The sequence below is a fragment of the Cheilinus undulatus genome, linkage group 13 (genome assembly GCF_018320785.1).
Source record: "Cheilinus undulatus linkage group 13, ASM1832078v1, whole genome shotgun sequence".
NCBI lineage: Eukaryota > Metazoa > Chordata > Actinopteri > Labriformes > Labridae > Cheilinus > Cheilinus undulatus.
The window spans coordinates 39,987,905-40,007,987 of NC_054877.1; the positions used below are offsets into that span (position 1 = coordinate 39,987,905).

The 20,083-nt window shown below is 39.5% G+C and overlaps 1 protein-coding gene across 5 annotated transcripts in view; it reads left to right on the forward strand.

The window, feature by feature from the left end:
* carmil3 (capping protein regulator and myosin 1 linker 3) overlaps positions 1-20,083 on the forward strand; it is a 214,089-nt gene that overhangs the window by 137,280 nt on the left and 56,726 nt on the right. For all 5 annotated transcript variants that reach the window (XM_041804349.1, XM_041804345.1, XM_041804346.1 and 2 more), the window contains 2 exons: positions 5,402-5,471; positions 5,583-5,664. In XM_041804349.1, the coding sequence (XP_041660283.1) occupies positions 5,402-5,471; positions 5,583-5,664 (152 nt within the window). The remainder of the gene's footprint in view (positions 1-5,401; positions 5,472-5,582; positions 5,665-20,083) is intronic.

Consider the following 20,083-nt stretch of genomic DNA (forward strand, 5'->3'; position numbering starts at 1 on the left):
GACCTAAGGCAGACCACAAAAAGCTCTCTAAAACCTTAGCATTGTCTGAAAACATCTGAGAAAGTTGCACAGTTGCTCAAGTGTATTTCAGTGATTCCTAGCTGTTGCAGTTCATCAGTCAAGTGCTGTAAAAGGAGCACCACAGATGCTGCATCAGGTCTTAAAGCTAGAAGCACACCAGAGTCTCATCAGGTCTTATGTGTATTCACACAAGAACATTTCATTAGGTCTAAATGGATCGAGACTGAGAGGAAACTTACAACTGCCATTCAACTTTTGTCCACGGAAGATGATAAAAAAAAAAAGCCAGACTGCTTAGTAGCAGGTAGAACATTCATGCACTGGGGCTATATGTGTGCAGGTGAATGAAGGCCAGGGCTTTAGATTTAAATTTAACATAATGATTGAAAATAAACCAGCATTCCCTTTGGTTAGGTATTATAATAAGGGTTTTGAATTGGCTTACAGAAAGAATTCCTGGAAAGCATACCATTTAAAAATGTAGATGTATGAGGACAAAAATTCCGATTGATTCATCCCTGTTGACATAGGTTAACTAGTATAATCCATGGATGATGCCCCCGTAATCTCTCATTTGTAAAGCTAATCATCCGTTACTGTTTGTATTTGCGGCTGCATCAGTCGTGTCTTACTAACATTTTACAGTTTGTCATGAATATTTCGCTGAATGGCCCCCACTCTGACGGTGATCACTTCTGACGAGTGAATCATCCTAAATGACGGCCAGCTGGCAAAAACCCACTTCCCCTTCATTCACAGAACCTCTGGACAGGATGCACACTTTTAGCTGGCAACATAAACAGCAGTAAAAGCCAAGAGATGGCACTAATATACACATCAAAGAGTCCCTGTGATATTACACTGATGTTCTGTGAGTAACATGACATCAAGTCATTATGTAGGAGGCAAAAACAGAAACTGTGTCACTACACAATGTGTAAGATGAATTAAAACCAGTAATTTATCAGGATTTGTAGATGCTGATATAACATGAATTGCTTGCCAAAAACATTGATCTGTTACTGTATCCTCTGAGCATTTCCACAAGACATTTCATGCACCGTGGGTGCTCATGCTATACACGGAATAATCCAATTAGGGAAAAAACAAGTCAGTATGGAGGTGCTGCTTATTTGACTCTTTAAGCTAATCTATCTTTACACTGACATCATCCATATGCCCTGGTAATCTTTGAGAAATGATGCTTTATTGATCTATAAACACCTGAAATAACGTTATGTTTAGCTGTGAGAGGGGTTTGTGGATATAAGGAGCTCATCATGCCTCCTACTTCACTTTATTTCTCCCTCTGCACCTGGTGAGTGTTACCAGCAGTTTTTACCTTCCTGTGTCAACAAGCATTTGTGCCGCTGGAAATGTTTAGTCACACTTGACACGTCAGAGTGGTGAACGATTTATTCCCCACTCCAGCTAAAAATGTAGCTGCTCCTGATGCTGTGAGGTGCTGTAGTTTAACACACCGCTTAGACTTGCATTTTCTAATCTTTTATGGCAGAAATGAAGCAGCAACCCTGCTTCCAGAAAAGTTGGGACAGTGTGTAAAACAAGAACACAAGTGTGATGTTGTAAACATTAAAACCCAATATTTATTAGAAGGCAGCACAAAGTTAAGAAAGCTAATGTTAAGAGATGTTTCATAGTTTTTGATAAGAATGTGCCGATTTTGAACATTGATGCCAGGAACATGTTTTAGAAGATTGTGACAGGATCATTTTTTGCCTCAAACACGGTTGTTCCTGGCTTAAACTGGAGCTGAGGTGCACACACATAAATAATAAATGGACTTGAGGTTGATATCAAACTTAACCTCTCACACACTGGTGGCAGATGCAGCTGTATGAAGTATCCATCACATAGTATTGAGTGTGGGACATTAGGTGAGACCTTCTGATTAATTCATTTTGTCAGTTATCGGTAAAATCAAATACCAGTGTGTGTGGATAGGTCTGAGTGGGGTTAGTTACATAGCAGCCTTTACCATCAGTTTGTAAATGCTGAGTGAATGTGTGTTAGTGGGTAGGTGTGACCTGCGATGTAAAGGCTCTTAAAGGACAGTTTTATACAAGCTCAAGTTCATTCATCATATTAAGGACTCTTTTAATTGCTGAATACAGAAAGGAAATGTGAGCTAAGTCAGGCAGGCATATTGAGAATACTGATTTCACACCTGATGTGCATCATAATCAAATCACATGACCACATCCTCCTAATTTGGCAGTTTATTTATACTGCTATATTTCCAGTCTGCTCTGCAATTACTAGCTCTGCCCTGAATCAGTGCTGCACTCTCACCTCCACCCCAGTGTCCACCCGTATGCTTCAGCAGGAGGTTTAAGATGTTACCTCATCGCTCCTCAATTCTGCATGTAAAATAGATATGTGAAGACTGATGAAGCTGGAGCCTGGCACCTAACAAACATGACATGCTGCCATAATAAATGTTTGTATAATTACAAAGATGAGTTGCTTGCTGGCTGAACTAATTTTTATATAGGGCCTTATAAATGCATGGTTTGTTATTTATGAATGTAATTATCCTCAGCCCTTTACAAATACAGAAAGTTTACTTTTTCAGCAGTTTTCCCACCTTGCATAAACATGAATTATCCAGGTATTATCATAACTGAGTGATTCACTCTGTGTTAATTGCACTTGGAAACTGTTTTTAAAGTTTGTCCACTACAAGTTTGAATTTAAAGCCATCCCCAGTCCTTGAAAACAGTTTAAAAATATGATGCAGTTTCTATGATCTGTTGACTGAATCTTGACTGTATAATTAGTTGTAGGTGCTGGTTTATGGAAATGCTTGTGGGTGCTCAAAACTTAGATTGACTTGTTGCTATTTCAGTAAAGCAGCGAGGCAAACCTTAGCAGCATGTCAGTACCATAGATGAGTGGTTCTCAACCTTGGGGTTGGAACCCCCTTAGGGGTCACGAGACACTGAGAGGGTGACCCCAGATTCCCCAAAATAACTCAGAATGTTTTTTAAATCACAATGTTGCCACTTTACACCAATTTTAACCCATTTTCATCCATTTCCCCACCGATTTTAACACATTTTTGCCATTTAACACCTATTTTTGTCAGTTTTAAACCCTTTCCACCACTTTTTCTGTTTTTGCCACTTTTAAACCAATTCTTGCCACTTAAGCCTAATGTTGCCTCTGTTGAGCCATTATTGCCACTATTAACCCCTTTTAAACCACTTTTTACTCCAATTTTACCCACATTTCACTCTCTGATATGCTCATTTTTGCTAGTTTAACCAATGTCTGCCAATATTTGCATTTTTTTCCTCTTTCTCAGTTAACCATTCTTTGCCAATTAATATTCATTTTTCATCCCATTTCACCAAATTTTCGCACATTTTTGCCAGTTTAAAGCCATTTAAGCCATTTTTAAATCCCTTTTCACACTATTTATGCCCATTTTTTCCATTTTAACCCCATTTTTGCAATTTTTATGTTGTTGTTGCCACTTCTAACCCATTTCTGCTTCTTTTAAAATCCAATTTCACCACTTGTCCACCTCTTTTAGCCATTATTAACCCATTTTAGCAATTTTTAACCCATGTTAATTCTTTTCTTTTTTTTTCAACAAAAGGGATTTCCATTTTTAAGAAGGCTATTTACTACACAAATTATTTAAAAAAAAGATATTTGTCCCTTTGATAAGAGTGGTTATTTTATCAGGTTATATATAAAACATGGTTATCACAGCTTAACTTTATAATGGATCATGATTTTGTTGACCTCCATGGGCCAGGAGTTTGGCTGGGTGCAAGAAGGCTCTCCCATTTATCCCCCCTTATGGGCAGCACATAACTATTCTTGATTGTGCATGGCTGTGTTCAGTCTCTGGCACCTTTATTTTGGGGGTCACGAGCTGAAAAGGTTAAGAACCACTGCCATAGATAATCAGCATATATATATAATTGATGACTTGAAGAGGTGAACATTTATCTAGTTACTTGTTCTACATCACATGTTTTTATTTAGCTAACATTACTTTTTAGACATTAGTTTTCACTGTGACATTAAAGAGGGTTTTGTGTTTTGTTTTGTTTTTTAGGAAAATGCTAAATGTAATGACCATAATTGATTTACAAAATCAATAAAAGGGAAAAAGTCCAAGGGTGTGAATATTTTTATAGGCACTTTATGTCAGGAAATTTTTTGTGTGTTTGCCTACTTATGTTTAATAACCCTCTAATTTCCGTGTGTCAGTGTTTTGCATATCAGCATTTTCTGTTTTTATTCTAATTTTTGATAATATTCTATCTTTTTTAAGAAGCAGTGTTGTATTGTGTACATTTTCAGATCCCTGAGAGGACGGTGTTATACTGCAGTTTCAGTACAAGCAGCAAACAGAGACATTATTGTGTAGATTTTTAGAATACTGAAATATCTTACACCATATGGAGCGTAGTTGCCTCTAAATCATCAGGGATTTTTCATGAACAATTATCGCGTTAGGTTTCTAAAAAAAAAAACTCGTGACAGTGATTTGTTATTGTGACAGTAGGCCAGCCTTCAGTCAGGATAAACATTGAAGCCTTCATGCTGGCTGGCGTATGCTGTGTCGCCTCATGTTTGTGCTGGACTCTTTATCCTTACTTGTTTTAGTAGATCTGAAGTTAAACCAGCAAAAGGGATCTATCCCCTACGGAGATACTATTACTATTTTAGTTCCCTGTTAGGTGTGTAGCCTGCTGTTAGCGTCTCAAAGCCAACAAACTTGATCAACAGCAGAGTAAACAAAGCAAACTGCCAAAAATTGGGAAGATGACTACTGCATAATGGATCTGAGCCAAAAAACAGGAGGAGTGGACTCCCCACTTAGCTCCTCTCCTCATTACCTCCTCATGGTGCATAACTCTTAACTGTGTATTCATCGCACAAGAACAACCTCCAGCAGTGCCTTGATGTGCAAATCTAGCTTTCTTTGTGCTGAGCTTGTGTGTGCATGGGCAACAATTGGCCACTTCTCCTGAATAAACGTTGAAGGCTTTTAAGGTGACTCCTGGATGGGACTTACTCTGCAATGAAGCTTCCTTTTTAAGCTACTTTTCTTTAAATCCTTTAAGAAGGCTCTAAAACTTTTAGGTGTGCGGAGGAGAACGTGGGGCAGCTGGGAAGGGTCTGATGATCTCTGCAGGTTGTAAAAGGAAGGAATTGGATTTATCTAAGTCTGATCTTTTTCTTTTTTGCCTTGCCTTTGTTCACTAATTACCTTTATTTGCACCATTTCTTTTTATCTACCCTATCATTCTGCTCACTTCTTTTCTGTATCTGTTTTCCATTAATCTCTCTCTGGCCCTCTCTTTCCTCATCCTCCCCTGCCTGTGTTTTCCCTCAGGGCTCTGTTCCTGGGTCTGTCCAATAACCCTCATATCACTGATTTACACCTGGACATCAGCAGCTGTGAGGTACGCTCTTGTCAGTCTGTGCTGCTGTAGGTAGATTCACTCATCTTCCTCTTAGATTAACGCTCATGGCAATCCCATCATGCCCCACTCCGCTCTGTCTTTCTCCTACAGTTGAGGTCAGCAGGTGCCGGCGTGATTCAGGAGCTGTTTCCTCGGGTTTCCTGTGTGGGGACTTTAGACATCTCTGATAACGGTAAGAGATATAAAAGCACAAACACACATACATGAGAGACTCAGAGTCTCTGTTTTGTTGTATTTTCATTTTCAACTGATATATTTGATCCTTTCCTGTGGCAGTGACTAGAAAATATGGAAGTATTGTAGTCATGTCGTTCATTGGTTTCTGAAGAGGCGTTCTGAAGCTCAGCAGTGGCTAAGAAATAGTATTTCATGGTAACTTTTGGACTGACATTGTATTCTAGTACATGCACTTTAATATGGAGTTGCTTCCCCTCTTGCAGTTACAATAATGTCGACTCTTCTTGGAAGGCTTTCCACAAGATTTTGGATTGTTTTTGAGAAAAGTTGTGCCAATTCATTCTGTAGAGCAGGGGGCAGCAACCTTAGACACGTGTGCCAACGGTGGCACGTGGGCACTTGGCCAGTGGCACACTTACAATACATGAAAACTGATTTTGGAAATATTTAAATGCCCTTTAATTCACCGTTTGTTATTTACCTTCTGGTCACAGAGCTACAATGGTGCCATTTAAGGAAAAGTTCATTTTTGGGGATATTTAGCCAAAGAATTTTGCATAGAAGTACAGATCCTTTAAGCTAACATTACCCTTTTAACTTCCTAATGTACTCACCCAGTGGCTGAAGGAATAATATCATGGACTAACCCCAAAAGGTAAAATAATCTGCTGTTGACATACTATCCCTGCATGAACTCGCAGTTCTCCCATGATCTCTTCTGCTGATCAGGGCTGCGCGCCGTGGCACAGTGTTCTAGACTCACTTCCAGAAGGCGAGGTCACTCACCTTCGGGCGGACGTAACCCGCAATGCTTGGGTCACGGTTTGATAAGGTGTGCGGCGCAGTCATCCTATGTGAAAACTGCGGGTTAGCCCTTCCCCTTGGTTTTGCGTGTTCACATCAGCTGAAAGGATATCCCAATTCTCCTTTGAAGTTAAGGCTACAAAGCCCAGGACCACACTTGAAACCAAGGGGTATGATGAATTTCCCACCGTGCTCTGCGTTCAACTGCAAAATGGCACAACGAACTATGAAGGAGGGGTGTAAATGTAAACATTTTCAGCATTTATAAATGATTATAGAAAATACAAGAGTTGTGTTTTTTCATTACTCAATCTTAAGCTACTAGGATGGGAGTTTATTGTACTTTAGGTATGTACAAGTATAAATGAGGGCTGTTAACTGTACAAATATATGAAGAGGATCAACACAGATCCAAAGTATGAATGAGATAGTCAAAGCTTTATTGTTACCTCTGATGACACACTGTTTATCAGCAATGTTTGATGATGAATGTCAATCAAGTGGTGTCTCCTTTCCTCTTACCACTCTGGGTGCTTCTCGTTACAAAGTTTTATCCATCCTCGCCTCCTCTCTCCTCGACTAACTAAATCTTTCTCTCTCCGCCATGATGAATGATCTTCCAATTCCTTAAATGCACCTGGAGGAGAGAGGAGGCTCCTGAAGGAGCTCAGACCGAGGAAACTCCAGTGTATCCTCCGCAGAAGTCTTTTTACCAAAGGCGCAATGTGATTGGCTTGGAGGCACAGCATCTGCCGAAAAGCCGTACCTCTGCATGGTTTTTGACTGTTTGTTTTATTCTTACATCACTTATTTGCTTGAAATACAACCCTTCAACATAGACAGATTCAATTATGAATATGTTTATGCACTTAAAAATGTTATACAGGATGATATCACCTACCTCAATTAGCCTCAATAAGTCTGTTTATTGTTCCTATTTAACTGAAAAAAATCAGCATAATTATTCATCAGATTACAGATTATGTGAAAGAGAGCCTCAGTTATCACCTAATAACATGGAAAGCTAAAAAATAATGAAAAAACTCAAACTACAATAACCTTTGTTACTACAGAAGCAAGCTTAATTCAACTTTCATAACCTCGCTACAGTTAGAACTGCTGAAAAGATCTTTGAAGCTGAGTCTGTGAGCACTGCCAGGGCAAAATAAAAAGTGCTGTTAATGGACACAGACCCTGCAGACGAGACTTAATGAGGATTCCCAGCATTTGCTGCTGGCCTCAAGACGACACTTGAGGAACTGCAGTGTTGTGCACCACCACATTGCCTTCATTTTTAAAACTGGAGGTTGTCGCTAGGTCTTGAGGGAGTATGAAAAAATAACACTGAGGATTTCACTGTTATGTAATAAGGGTTGTCTCTGCTCTGACCTGAGATAGAGATTTGAGAAAAGTGGATAAGTGGAGTGTAAAAGAAGTGGCAAGAGTTCATTCAAAGGACTATCACAGTACCTGGAATGAACTCCTGAGTCTAATAGGCCTATATTTGAGCTTGACCCCAAAATGATACTGAAACTTACAACTTAGCCTCTGATGCACACATGAACCATTCTGTTCAATCAGTTGGAAAACACAAACTTTATTTGCACTATTAGATTGTTGGAGCAGTGTTTGTGTTAGAGATCCATCTTATTTGTCTTTTTGACAGGCAGGATCCTTAAAATTCTAACTTAATTTATTACCCCATATTGTTATTTTCTTATGATAATGAGAAGCATTTTTTAAAGGCATTAAACCTAAAGAAGCTATCAATCACGCTGACATTTAATATACAGGAGGCAAAAAATGCAACATGCATTCATAAAAGGAATATAATAAGACACATAGGAACTAGGAATGGGTTTCTAGAGGCAGTATTTGTGTTTCTAGTATGATTGGTCAGCACAGAATATGTCAACAAGCTCATGGACAAACACTTCTGTCAGTATTTAGTCTGACATTATGTCTAATTTGACTAAAGTGGCAAGAAAAGTATGTGAACCCTTTTATTATCTAGTTTTCTGCATTAGCTATTCCTCAAATGTGATCTGATCTGCATGTAAGTCACAGGTAAGGACAGACACAATGTGTTAAGTCTAAAACCACTAAAATAATGATAGTATTTCATGTCTTAATTGAACACAGCCACATAACATTTACAATGTTGCTGGAAAAAGTAAAGTGAGCCCTGTATTTGATAACATCTTTAACCTCCTTTGGCAGCAATAACCTCAACCAAGTGTTGCAGGTTGTCCTTCACAACGTTCAGGAGGAATTTTGTACCGTCTTTTTTTTGTTTGTTTGTTTTTTACAGAACCGCTTCAACTCATCCATTTCTTCAAGCCGGGCATACACTGTGTGATTTTCATCCGATTCAGCGATGAATTTTGAGTCACACGACTTGAAGTCAGGCTGACTTTCAGTTGTATCGGGTGTCATTTGTTGTGCTGTGTAGAGGGGGGTACGAAGGCCAACCACGGCCCAGCTACAGCTGGGCCAATGAGCTGCTCCCGACTGGTTGGATGGATTTCTGGCATGTTTGATATTTTGGTTGTACGACTGCACAGTCAGAGCAGAAACGCAAGCAGAATGAACAATTTTGAGGGATTTTTCCTTTTTAAACTGTCAGACAGCGTTCTGAATTACCATTACAACAGCTGGAATGACTTTCTTATGCCCCCATATCCATGTTATGACAAAGGAAATAAATGAGCAGGAAATATTCCTACCTGCAGACCTGCAGCTCACTGAAAGTTGATGCTTTTTGAGTGTGGGATAGAGATAGAAACTGGGAGAGAGAAAGAGGGTTTGTCTGGAAACACTTCACCCTCAGTTTGTGGGACTTTTAAAAGGAAACTCTGCAGATTTCTGTCACTGTCCCAACTTCACTCATACAGTGTGAGCACAAATTGTGCATGATGATCGTGCGTCGTAAGTGATCAAACGCACAGTAGGAGTTGACAATCTGCCACAGCTGTCGTATGGTCAGCTTGAAATTGCACAGTGTTTGCCCAGCTTTGGTGTGAACGGCTCTCCTGAGGCCACTCCACAGCATCTCTACTGGGTTCAGGTGTGGGCTCTGACTAGGCCATGCTGTAGTAGTTTTACTTGTTTTGGGTTATTGTCCCACTGCATTACCAAACTTCTTCAGCCACCCTGACATTATCCTGTAGGATACCTTGATAAACTTAGGAATTCATTTTCCCCTTGAAGATGGCGAGGAGCCCAGACTCTGACGCTCCCTCCTCTGTACTTCACTGTGGGGATGATGCTCTCATGTTGGATGTGGTACCCTTTTTAACACTATAGGTAGAGCTGAGTGTTCTTCCCAAACAATTCAACCTTTGTTTCATCTGTCCACAAAACATTTTCTCAGTAGTGTTGTGGACTATCAAGGTGCTCCTTGGCAAACCTCAGGTGTGCCATGTTGACTTTTTGGAAAGCTGTGGAGTCCTGCCATGGACACCATGTCTGTTCAATCTTTAACATATAGTAGACTCATGATCAGAGATGTTGACTTGTCTCGATAATTCCTTTAAACCTTTAGCTGTAACTCTAGAATTTTTTTTTTTTTTTTTTTTTTTTTTTAACTTCTTTGAGCACTCTGTCATATCCCTAAAGCCAACCAGGCTTTGTGCCCACTTCCAGGAAGAGTAGTCCCGGTACTGTATGGTCTCCATTTGATGGTAGTTTGTCTAACTGTGGACTGGTGAAGACCTGAAGCCTTTGAGATGACTTTGGCACCCCTTCCAGTCTTTTGCAATTCAACAGTTCTGTTTAGCTAGGAGCAGATTCTTCTTCTAAGGAGCAAACTTGAGTGTTTTTATAAGTCACCATAGGTCTTCATCTGGCTCTTTATCGATTTGGCTTCAGGTGTGCTAACTCCTGACTCCAATTAGCTCTTTTTGGAGTCATTAGCCTAAGGGTTTACTTATGTTTTCCAGCAGCATGTGAATGTTTAATGGTTGTGTTCAATAAAGACATGAAATCTTTTAATTATTTGTGAAATATAAGATTAAGCATACTGTGTTTGTCTATTCTTCTGACTTGCCAATCATATCCCATTTGATGACCAATTAATGCAGAAAACCAGATCATTTCAAAGGGTGTAATGAAACCTCTGTCTCCAAAAGCAATGGATAACAAAACAGACACAACTCACTGCAGAGAGAGTGCACTGAGTTCATATAAACAGGCGACAGAAAGAGTGAGTCATAATGGACTGAAGAGATGACTTGATATGAAACTTTGATCAAGAAGCCTGATTATCCTCTACAGTTCTGTGGATTATGACCACAGAGTAACTATCAATGCCCACTCCACAGGAAGCAGACTGATGATCCAAACATGCTTTTTTATCACTAAAACTTCGACAAAGTTACAGCCACTTTTATCATTATGTTATGTCTCTGCATCATAACGCACCCTCAGACTAATCCATCATGCATGCCAGCTTTTCAATGGTTATTTTACAACTTTAGATGCATGAACTCCTAACCTCACTGAACTTGCTTTTCACTTAGATTGACCTCTTTTCTGCTTCCTGCCACAATGTCTGATAAATCTTATCAGTCTTACATGCTTTTCTGTATTCTTCTACTTTATCAACCAAATTACAATTATTGATTGGACACAGCCTTAAAATCTGGAGTTGGCTTGACTTAAGCCTTTGAGGTCATGAGTGTGAGACAGGGTGAGCTCAATAATAAGAAGTATTAACAGACACAAATTTTATATTGACACTTGCCATGAACAGGTCAGATCAGCCCTACTAATGATAGTCAAAATGTGGTTATTGCTGGTATTGTGGGTTGCTTATTATCACACTATATCTGCCTCTAGGTTTTCCATCGGTAATCAGATTGATCAAACATTACTAAAATAATAAATTAAAAGAAATGTTTGGGTTTTTTTTGTGATCAATTTTGTATTATTTTCAACAAAGTTCACAATAAGGATGAAAACAATGTTGTATCCCATTAAAAGCCAATATACAGGAGGGAGTGATTGATTGTGACACATGCAGCAATATTGAAGAGAGGATAGACAGATAGCAGGCCAAAAGAAAGCGAGCAAAATCAAGATAGGACTATTTCTCTGTGCTCAATCATAACAACACAAGTATACATAAACGAAAATTCAAATAAAATACACCCAGCCCAACCCATACCCAATGACCAACCTGTCCCAAATACCCACCTACTCCACCCCATGGGTCCAAAGGATGGACCAAGAAAGTAATAAAGCTGTTCATAGTAAAGCCTTAAGAGTTCTGATGGTATCAAACCAATATGTTACATTATCAGGTTTAGCGTGGTGCATTTTTGCCCATCATTCCATGTTTTAACCTTGCAAAGCAGATGGATATGCTCGTTTCTGTGTTTTTCACTGGCGAATCGATCTTGCAAAGCTCCTGTCTGAACAGTTTGGGCCCGGTTAGACAGTGAGAGGACCAATTAGCATCAAGGGGCAGTACTTTCAGGCGTGGCGGAGTCGTGACACAAGCAAGCAGCAACAAGAGGCCGGTGCAGTAATGGCGGAAGCGAATAGCATGGATGCTGCTAAAGTGACAGTTTTATCAGAACTTGATGACATTTCTTAGTTTAAAGAAGAACAAAGAACAGCAGTGAGTTGTTTTCTTTTCAAAACGACAAAAGTCATGTACTAACATGTCTATAGTCACCATTGTTCATGTTATGAAGTCCTTATGGAGTTTACTCCTTCAGTAAAGCTTGGTAGCGGCTACATCACTTGTTTTGTTGCTCTGATTGTCCCGTAAAAATGTGACAGACAGAACGTTCATCCAATCATCCTTAGACTTTCTTTTCAAAGGCTCTGCCCTTTCACAAACACTGTCTATGAGTGGTTCACCAGATGGATGTATGAAACAAATCCATCTGGTGTGCCAGGTTATCCATGTTTGCAATATCAATAAAACCCAACAACCATTTCTGCAAGTCGTTTGGCGGTGGTGAGGCCAACTTAAAGGACACATTTCTGTTGAACTGAAAGCTCTAAACTAGAGCTGTCATCAAGGAGAAGGACATATGGTGAAAAAGGAATGGGTTTGGCTAAAATACGTGATAAAATATTGCAAACTCCCCTCCAGATATCTGCAACCCCTTGGCAGTCTCAAACCATGTGTAGAAAAGGTCCAATAGATTTAGCAGGACATAAACTGCAATAAAGAGAAGATAGTGCTTACACTTTAAGTGTTTAAGATGTGCGATGAATAAAATTAAAGTGAATTACTTGGTGGTTAGGATTTCTGGAAGATAGGAGAGTGTTTTGCCAGATTGAATTCTAGTTAAGATTACAAACAGTAGATGGTAGGTCCAAATTAAAGGGAATGTTAAATAACATATTTTGTTTGCCTGACGTTTGTTAGGGTGACTCATCAAAGGATTGTGCTGTGAACGAGTCCCACAGGTGTGTTTAAAATCCTGAGTGACTCTTGACTTGTTAATTAGTGATTTTTCTTTAAAGTGCAACAGCAAAAGAAAGAATAAAGGAATAAAAGACTTGCAGAAAACTCTTAAACATTATGAAAATTGTTCTTTTCTCAATGTGGAAACTTGAGCAAGTATACTCTGTTATGAGGAAATAGCCTCTTAAAACTGCTCTTCGAAGAATTCAAACAGCAATTAGGATCTTTTGGGAGCGTTAATGCCTTTTAATAAGCATACATGAGCATTAGAGCTTGAATAAATCAAAAATATGAAGCAAACGGTCTTAACTTCAGTGCAGCAGGGGAATAATGAAAGTGTCAGAGCTCTGCAGCTGCACGAATATGATTCAGCAGACAGTTGCTGGCCGAGCGGCTGATGAATGAGCTAGTGAATCTGAAAGATGAATGAGGCAGCTGATGTGTGATCACCTAATGCAATTGTGACTTAAAACAACAACAGCAAAAATGGCAGATTCATTTATAAGCAAACAAGTGATATGTCTTCTGTATTCAAGGCTGGAATACAAACAGGACAACGAGGAAAAAGACCAAGACTTGGAGCATCAGACAACACAGACTGCTAGGTTTACATTTCACATGGGTTGGTACTAAATTCTACAGAAACTTGTACCTTTAAAGTGCGATGTAACCCATTATTAGAATGAAAGCTATAAACTAGGCTGTTTTGATTACATTTTTAATCCTAATTAATCTCAAAGTTTCTGTATTGACTTAAGATTGATCCCAATTTCAAAATTGCACTATTTTGCATTTCTAATGTTTTTTGTGTTATCTTGGATTTTTGTGTTATAGGTAATTGACTAACTGATTCGAACACGGGCCGCCCACATACATGGGGCGCATCTTAAACCACTCAACCATCTGCGCACCCCAAATGTGCAGATGACTTTTGACTTGTCTGTGAGGTTTTTTTTTTTTTAATGAAATAAGACATTAAGGTGCAGTTGTGGACAGATTTCCTATCAAAACAGTGTGTTGAAAAGGAGAATAAAGATTCATCAGGATTTTAAAGAAAAATTAACCAATTGTGGATCTTAGTAAATCAAATAGGTACCCGACAGTACTCCATCAGCTCTTAGTGGAGCATCATAACTCAAACTGAGCACATTGTCATATTTTAACAGTCTCTAGCCAGATAGAACTTAGAGAAATAAACTTTTTTTTTTTTTTTTGATGTAATATCCTTTCCTCTGACACAAATCTTTCCCTTTTTTTTTATTTATTTTTTCGCATGCACACAGTATGAAACGTATTGCTTGGTTCATCATGCCTATTGGGATCCATCTAGCTATTATTTGCCTTGTAAAAGGACATTTGGGGGCTTTATTATCCATCCCTTTTATGAACCTTTCCTTACATGAGCACCAGTGGTTTTAGGGGCACCAGAAGCCCTCCAGTTTGTGCCTTTTCTGGTGTCTTGTTTACCTTCAAGATACACACATATTAGCCATTAAAATCATTTTAGACATACAGTATAACACATATTTGATGCCCACCTATTATCATTCCATCTCAAGGTCCGAGGCAATCTCCTACCTTAGCCTAAAGGTAAAACCATCTATGGGCCTAATAGTTGTTTGCTAATTTTCATTATATAACAAAAGCAAGACTCATGACGCAACTGAGGTGCCAATGACTATTTTGTTTTTCTTAACTTTGATCACACTCTATTTTACTGAACATTTTTGGGGTAAATGATCAGTTGAGAAATCGTAAACTTTGTAAATTCAAAGGAAATAGATGAGTTCTTAAGTTGAAATTTGTTCTAAACAATGTTCAATATGTTAGCCTGTAAAGGCAATTCTTATGTGACAGCATTAGGCTAACAAACTCAGATCTATCTCATGATACATTGCTAAGAATATTTGATTTTTCTTCAACTAATTGCCAGTGACTTTGGAAGAGCACATCACCTTGAAATGCACATCCCTGATTCAGCTCAATATTATCTGATGGCAGCAGTGTCTCATTAACACCTGAATAAAGGGGTTTTATATCTTTACGCAAAGTTTATATGATCCAGATAATAAAAATAAGCCATTTGTGACTGAGTACGGTGAAGTTTGGACATGCAAATGTAATATTTTAGTTTTATGAGTTTCTTTTTCTCTAGAATGTAAATGAAACTTTTTATCTTAGCTGACTTTGTGCCCATTTATGCTCAGTACTCAAAAGAATGCTACCAGAAAGAGTGCTTTGTCGAAGAATTATGGGCATTATTATACTCCAGCTACCACTTGTAGAACCGACCATCATCTACTCAGCTGTAATGCTTGGGTACACGCATAGCAGATAGTGAGTGTTATCAAGGGAGATGAAATGAGCACTGCTTGAAAAACTTCATAATGATATCCTTTTAAAATAATCTCAACCACTGTTTCTATATTATAATTTCTATAAAATGTTCTACTAGACCATACATGCAGCCATATCTGCTATACCAAGATACATGTGAGAGGCACAGGCCTGCTAGTAATGATGGGCTGTTCATATTGTACAGCTTCTACAGGTATGAATTGTTAACTAAATGCATCAAGGTACATTCACAAGGTGGTAGGTGGAATTTTGTTGTTAACTTTGTTTCATATTTCATCAAAAGATGTTCTTAGTATATTCTTTGATCCTTGTGACTCATGCTCAGAAAACCTTGCAACCTTCACATCTTGTGCTGCCTCCGTGATGAATCTTTACTGCGCTCTTTTAAATTACAGACAGCTGAGAATATAGACAGGCTTTCATTCATACTTTACAAATACCATTGAAAAACTTTTTACCTTGAGGTTACAGATCGCTAGCATTCATCCTACACTCAATCTCTAAAGTTTCTTCTCTAACAACTTGAACAAGAAAACCAGCTGCATTATTTAGTGTCTATTTGAGTATTGAGTTTTCACCAATTATACTTCAAGTCCGTCAAAAGTAGAGCCAAAAGAAAGGCCGATGTCTAAGTTTCCTGCAGCCTTTTATCTCTTCAGTAGAATTTATAATGTCTCCTCCAACACAAGCCTCTGAAGCAGCCCACTTCTGCTTCATAGCATCATAGCTTCCTGCATGGACACAAGAATAGACTCAAGCCATGCTGTTTCATTTAACCTCAGGTAGTTTTGCTCTCATAAAAAGGCTTTTTAGTCCTTGTGGTGTAAATATCTTACCGTGGTAACCATTTCCGCTTCGCAGCATCCTCCATCCTACAGCCTTTGAGAAACTATGTGGGTGGGAGCGTGGAGGGTTTAATTGGGAGTATTTTGGAATTTCAGTGGGCACTGGGATTTAGACCCAAAAGAGACCATGAGACAAAAAAACATAAGGACTGAGAGCCAGAAATGTTCGCACCTAGCTGAGTAAAAGAGGAGTCGGTGGAGCGACAGCCAAAGATATTTATGTTGCTAAAATCTTCCTCTTTTACTTAAGTATATATGTTCTGTTTAGTTTCTTGATTTTGTCAAATTTTAAACTTTATCCTGACAGGTCTTTTTGTTTTGCTTGTTATTAATAAATAAAATAAGGATGTCCCTAACATCACTGTGATATAAAAAGGAAGTTTAAGGATGGCTGTTTTAACTAATTTTATTATTTTAGTCCTCTCATTAACATATGAACAAACGTATGACACTAGCAATTCAGTGAAAATGAATTTAAATCATCAGAGACAGCCGCCTTCCACTGGTTGCGGCGAAGCTAAGCATATTAGCAATGCTCTATAACCTGAATGTAAACAACAGTGAAATGATTATACCAAAAGCACCTTATATGAATAGCACTGTTTGGCTTGATTTGATTTAAAAAATGGAGATAAAGTTGTAGGTTGTGTCGAGGTGAACTTGCATATAACCAACGCACTGAATGACGATATTAAGGACACACATGTTAACATTAACCTTCAAAAAGGATAGAAATTGTAGTTCTGCTGATGTTAATTACATTCTGTAAACCAACCACACCATTTACCAACAGCTGATATTCACACAGGAACATCAGTTAAAATATGAGACAGTCTGGCTGCAGACCTCCACTGTCAAACCCCCATCTCTACCATCAGGCTCCCTGTGAAACTGTGAAACTACCGTTTCACAACAGCTGATGGTGGTAATGAGCCTCAGCTTCAACTTTGCCTGGTTACATCTTCCATCCACCCCTCCATCTTCAACTCATCTAATCCCTTTCCCATCTGCCATTAAGCGAGAGACAAGGTACATCCTGGACTGGATACCAGTCAATCGCAGACAAACAACCAGGCACTCCCTTAAGCTAATTTAGAGCCACCAGTTCACATAACAAGCATGTTTTTGGTGTTTGGAGGAAGCTGGAGTACCTGGAGAGAACCCAGGCACTTGCAGGGAGAACATGCAAATGCTGCAGAGGAAGGCCCTGGCTGTGTTTAGAACCAGGAACCTTCTTGCTATGAAGCAATACTGCCAACCCCTGCACTCACTGTCCATACTCCCCTCAGGTTTGGGTTAGGGTCATGGTTAGGGTTAGTGCAGGGCTAGTTTTAAATGCACAGTGTGCCAAGGGAGCATTACATTAAAGGGTTTGAGAGGAGAGGATATGACACGAGGTCGCCGGGCTGCAGCAATACCCAACTCCTGGAGGTGGGCTTGACAGTGATGAGACGCCATCAACTGTAGTTTAACAGTACAAGTTTTACTTCAGGCCTGGAGAGAGGCCTGACACTGGAGATCTGCAGCTGGACCCCTATCAATCAATCAAAAAAACACCATGTGGACCTCCTTGAATCAATCAACTCTGTGCTGTGCTGTGAGCAGCTTTTCAGTACTTTGCATCTATGGGACATCCATCTTCAAGTTGCAGTTCTGAATGAATGGCAAATGACATCATTATATGAGTCAGTGGAGAAACTGCACAAGTTTGTGGAAACAGACACATTATAAATCAGCCCTCAATTCTGCTGCACTCTGCTCATATATCTTTTCCACTCTTGCTGCTGCTGCTGATGGCTATAATCATGACTTGTACTTCCACTCAACAAATGCAGTCAGGCCATGAAAGCCTTCGCCTTCTACAGCACTTAATGAGAGCAAAGGATTTTTTTAAAATTAGCAGGCTAATCTTCTCTGCCTTGATGTCTTCAGAGCAAAGTGTACTAACAGCAAATGATGTGATGTGAGACTATCTGTTGTCCGTCATCTGTTTTCTTATTGTGCTTTAGAGCAGTAGTTCTCAACTGGTTTAATGCCGGGACCCATCAATGTCTCTTTAAAGACAAATTTCAACCAAATTCATTAGATTTTTCAATCGTAACCAAATGTTTTAATGTAAAATGGTGCAGTTTGGACTTAAGAGTGAACAAAAGATCTAACATAACAAAGAGATGGCAACATTTCTTTCAAAATAAAAGCATATCATAGATTTTTGCCACACATTTTTTTCTGTGCGCACAACCACTCACACCCACTGAGGATGGTTTCGCAACCCACTTTTGGGTCCAGTCCCTCTACTTGAGAACCAAGGCTTTAGCGCATATGGTCAAGCATCAAAACAATATTTCTCTAATTTGTTTATGCCACATATTTTGCATACACTGTATTGCCTTTTTTTGTCAAAGCACTACAGACATCACTTGACTTGACTGAAACTGAAATGTTGTGTGTAAAGCTGGCTTAGTTGAACTACTGTCCCTGCAAACAACATATGGGTGGGTGCAAGAAGTGAAACATTACACAATAATAATGTCAACAACAATCGTACCACTTCAAGTCAAATATGTTTGCAGCATCGCAGACATTATCAGTACTGCACTCAAAAGAAATGTGGCCTAGTTCCGATGAACTGCCTTCCTTACCCCGAATTTCCATATACAGCGTGCACACCGCGCACCGAAGCACCACGGGTTTGCTCTGACCGATAGGCGAGTGACCTCGCCCACTGGAAGCAAGTCTAGAGCACTGTGCTGCAGCGTGCAGCCCTGATCATCAGGAAGAGACCACGGGAGAACTGCAAGTTCACGCAGGAATAGCATATCAACTGCAGACTATTTTACCTTATAGGTTTATCATCCTTTCCTCTATAAGTCCATGATATTATTGCTTCTGCCATTGAGTGAGTACATTATGAAGTTAAAAGGTTCATGTTTGCTTAAAGGATCTGTGGTTTTATGCAAAATTCTTTGGCTAAATTTGCACAAAAGTTAACTTTTCCTCATCAATGGTGCCACTGTAGCTCTGTGACCCACTGACCTCTCGGTGACCCTTTGCCCTCACTGCAGGATGAGACGTTATGTTGATAAAGTGATGATTTACAATCGGGAGTCCGTGCATTGTGTTTTATTTTGAAAGAACCGGATGTTCTACGCTTGTGACTTCCATGGTTGGTGCTTTCTGAACGACAGTGAGTTTATGAGGTTTGGCAGCGGCCGGCACTGAAATAAACTTGCAGCGTATCTGAAATGAAGCGGAGTGGAGTACTGCTCCAGGCACGCTCCGCTGCTGGTCTAGAGCGCCGGCTATGGAAATGCTCTGATAGACTAGAGAGGGAGCAAACCACTGTAATGATTGTAAATCCATGCTGAAGCAGACTGAGAGTGGGGCGAAAACATCTTTCCTGTCACGGAAAGCTTTCAGTGTTGCCCTCTGCAGTTGCTTAATGAAGACACGTTGTCGAGTTCAGATAAAACCGCAGCCGTGGCTAAGTCTGAGCTAATCACTCCAGTAGCAGGCCTTGCATACAACCACTCGCAACAACTAACCCCTTCCCCATAACTATCACACTCATGCTGAAGCAGGTCAGCAGATGGGCAAAAACATCTTTCCCTACATGGAAAGCTTTTAGGGTTACTTTTATTCTTTATTTCATACAGAAAAGTGGTCTAGTTCTAGTGAAACAAACGCAATGCTAAAGCTATCCGAGGTATTAACAGCAGTGTAGGCAGCCATTACCGATGGCGTTCAGTGCAACTAAACCCAACTCTGTATGTTATGGCTCTGAATGTACGGTCACTCACTCAGTCAGAGACATACAGGCCCATTTGCATAACAAAATAGTAAAACCAGCTACTAATTCTGGTGCCGGCTATCAAGTGTCATGACATTCATTCATGTAGTTGTCCATAGACACTTCTCACTAATAAAATTCTACATGGAAGCATGCTTTCACAGAAAGCTTAGCTCTTGCTTGCTTGGTATTT